This window comes from Eurypyga helias, unplaced genomic scaffold (genome assembly GCF_000690775.1).
Source record: "Eurypyga helias isolate BGI_N326 unplaced genomic scaffold, ASM69077v1 scaffold29824, whole genome shotgun sequence".
NCBI classification, from domain to species: domain Eukaryota; kingdom Metazoa; phylum Chordata; class Aves; order Eurypygiformes; family Eurypygidae; genus Eurypyga; species Eurypyga helias.
The window spans coordinates 1,480-4,954 of NW_010247467.1; the positions used below are offsets into that span (position 1 = coordinate 1,480).

Sequence of the window (3,475 nt, forward strand, 5' to 3'; positions counted from 1 at the left end):
CAAAATTACAACCACAGGTATGTCACGGGGGAAGGGGTACTCTACACATCAGAACAATTAGTTCTTGCTGTAACTATTAAAAGAAGATTTGTACATACATTTTCCTTCACATCAACTAATTTTAGATACCAGGAAATCAGGAACCCAAGGTAATCCTTCCCTGTTAGTTCTCCAGAATATTTTACTAATAAAAGAAGTAACTTGTATCACCTCCCAGAATCGCCAGTGACCTACGCAGACTGCAAGTAACATTTATCCTCTGAAAAGCAGAGCAGAAGATGAAAGATACCCCTCCCAAAACAAAAAACAACCCTCCCCCCCCCGACCTAAACAAACAAAAAGTAAACAGGTTCCAAAATATATCCTGAAATAGCAAGTACCAATCTGGGCTCTCAACCCGCGGCTGCTCTGATGAAGCTCCGGGTTTACTCTGTCCTACGCAGGAAGGGACGTCAGCAGCTCGGAGCAACAACCAGGTCGGGTTACGCTGGAAAAGAGGTGCTTTATGCACAAACAACTGGCAATCAAGTGAACATAGGGAAGATGCAAACTCATGCTACACCCCCGTGCTGTATCCCTCCAGAAGCCTTTCTTCCCAACGCCTGGGCGACCAGTCTCCTTGGAGGGTTTCCGACGGTCGTGTCACCGCGCTGCCCCACGCAGCCGACCAGAAATGTAGAGAGCTCATCTCTCGACACGCAGCAAAACACTGGCATGAACAAGTAATTACCATGGCTATTAACTTCTAATTCATTTTTATACTGTAGTGAGCCTGACGGAGGTTCCTCAGCCAGGTACCACATTTCTAACCTAAAGTATTTCAGCAAAACTCAAGTCCTGTAGTTTTGCAAGCAGCAGAAGAGAAAGTAACCAAGTTGTGTCTAACTGGAGGAGAAATACACATTCGTGAGAGCACGTACAATTAGTGCAACACGGCTACTCTGAAAGTAACGAACCAAACCGGATTAATCAATGCAGCAGACATGCGGGGTCTGCCAAGTTACGTTAAAACCATGTTTGCTGGTGATTAAATATGTCTACAGAAGATATATTACCATTTTGAATATATTTTCAAGCAGACCAAAAATACCTCATCTATTGGTTACTGGTGTGTTATTTTTAACTAATTAAATACTGGGGGGGATTTCACCCCTCTTGCTATAAAAATTGCACTTATTTGCTATGAAACAAAACAAAACAAAAGTTAGTTTTCAATTCTATATTCCAGTATATATTCACACTGAAACTGGATCGTCTTGATCTAAGCTTGCAGGAGTAGGTGTAGCAGTCCTTGCTCTCCAAAATCCCCAGCACAGAAGGTCCCATCAGTACAAACCCCTCCTTCCCCTGTGCTCGGTCACTTCTTCCTTGTAGTGCATGGGTAATTGATTTTTTGTGTGTGTGTGTAAGAAAACCTGAGCTTCAAAAGTCTTTAAAAGGACCTGGAATCAAATCTGGCCCATTCTGACCCAAAACAGCTCAGTTCTGCAAGGAACTCCATCCCGTCCTCGTTTCACACAGCTCCTCCTGAGACACCACGGCTCTGACCCGAGACGAGCGAGGTGTCAAACCCTTTCCCTCCAGTCTCTCTTGACCCAAGAGACTTTCCTCCCGACACACTTCCGAGGGCTCCTTCTTCCCTCCCTTTAGCACTGCTGCCTCCTTTAGGGCTTAGAAGGGCTCCCCGTGCCAATAAAAAAGTCTCTCTGCAATAAGCACGACTTCTTGGACACCGGTGATCAACTTCCTCTTGCAAAGTCTTCTCCAGCTCATAAAATGTCATCGTAATCCAATAGTTTAGAGTGCTGGCGGGTCTTCCAGAGGCGGTAAAGGCGGAAGTCAAAGTAAGTCTCAATCATTTGCTTACCTGGGAGAAGCGAAAGGAAGCAGAGGGGTTACACCCTGCAGCCCAAGGGAGAGATGCGAGAGGCTGCGGCAACAAACAGCCCCCAACCCAGCTACGGCGGGGGGGGGCACAGGAGAACCCCTTCACGTGCCTCGCTTGGACAATACCGACACGCAGCACCCAGCCAGGGCACGCGAAGGTGCCCGGGAGAAGCAAATGCCTTTTTACTTCTCCTCAAACCATGAAAGGTTCCTGAATAATCCCCTGGCAGGGCTTGCCCGTGGGGGCGGGAATGGAACACAAAGTCTCTCTCCAGACTTTGACCTCCCTGCTCCGACTGCAAAGGGGAAGCCAGGGACTGTAGAGAATCAGACAACAGCTCCAGCAGCTGGCAGGGGCCTTCAGGAAGTTACAAACCAAGAGTAAACTCACTGTAAAAAGATTTGTGGGAAACATTAAAAATGCCTGACATTGAAAATTCAAAATAAAAATGGGTTTGTTTGGTTTTAAATTGGTGTTCAGAGGCTGCCTCTGTCCCGCAGAGCTTCTCTTCTCGCAGCAGCGAGCTCAACAGGACACACGAATGCAGGTTCTGCGCCACGGCCCCTCTGCTTGAGGTGGGGGGGTCTCACAAGGCAGCGACAGACCGGAGGCAGCGCGTGCACTTGAAAGCACAGCGACAAACGACCCTGGACTCCGAGACAGGGCTCAAGGAGGGGATTTCGCTTTTGAGGCCTGATTAAGATTAGTTTCAGATGACTTTGCAAAGGATTAAAGAGATTATACTATTAGCGTGTCCCAGATTGATCAAGGGGATAAATTCAGGCGTATTCTTCAGCCCAGCCTCCTGGCAGACCAGCTGCTGCAGCGCGGGTGCACAGAACCGCTGCCTTGCCTGCCGAGGTGCATGTGAACATGGGAATTTCCCTGCCAGCTGCTTCCTGGCACACAGGTACGAGCACGTTCGCCGTGGGATCTGTGCAAGCACTGCACGTAGCTGGGTACGCACACCGAGAACCCCGCGCAGCACGAACTGCTCAACATTCCGCTGACAGTAAGTGGGAGTTCAGAATAACCCACCAGTGCTGATGCCAGCGGCGAGCAGCAGCGGAATTTTCACGATGCTTATAGCCTAATGCTGCAAGGTTTTTATCTGCCAAGAGAAGAAGGTACCAAGGACTACAGCAAAGGTAAAGTAACAGGGGCAACTTCAGAGTGAGTCAAATATGTCGCTCACGAAACTGCATCCATAATTACTTACCCTGACCAAAGAACAGGGAAAATCCTGCAGCCCCTTGAAATACCTGCAGCTACAGGCAAAAACAAGCAGGCAAAGCAGACTGGGAATGGCTGTAACAGGCTACACCCCAGCTGCCTGCTCAGTATCACTAAGAGATCCCTGCACACACGGTTTACAGAAAAGGTTCTGCTCCCACGTGCATGTCGCCCACCGACCTCACATGCCCAAGTAATATAACGAATCTCCTAAACTGAGCCTGGAAAGCTGCCTACTATCCAGGTTACTTTACCACTGCCGGTACCCCGGGAGCGGGCTCTGCAGCTTCAGGTACAACCAAACAGGATGAAATGCGAATATGGGGGAATTGCAAGGGGAAAACCAGGTTCAGC

The 3,475-nt window shown here is 48.7% G+C and overlaps 1 protein-coding gene across 1 annotated transcript in view; it reads right to left on the bottom strand.

The window, feature by feature from the left end:
• Positions 1 to 1,004: 1,004 nt before the first annotated feature.
• NSMF (NMDA receptor synaptonuclear signaling and neuronal migration factor) overlaps positions 1,005 to 3,475 on the bottom strand; it is a gene marked incomplete at its 5' end in the record, with an annotated part of 35,254 nt that continues 32,783 nt past the window's right edge. The window contains one exon of the mRNA XM_010150741.1: positions 1,005 to 1,867. Coding sequence (XP_010149043.1) covers positions 1,770 to 1,867 — 98 coding nt within the window. The remainder of the gene's footprint in view (positions 1,868 to 3,475) is intronic.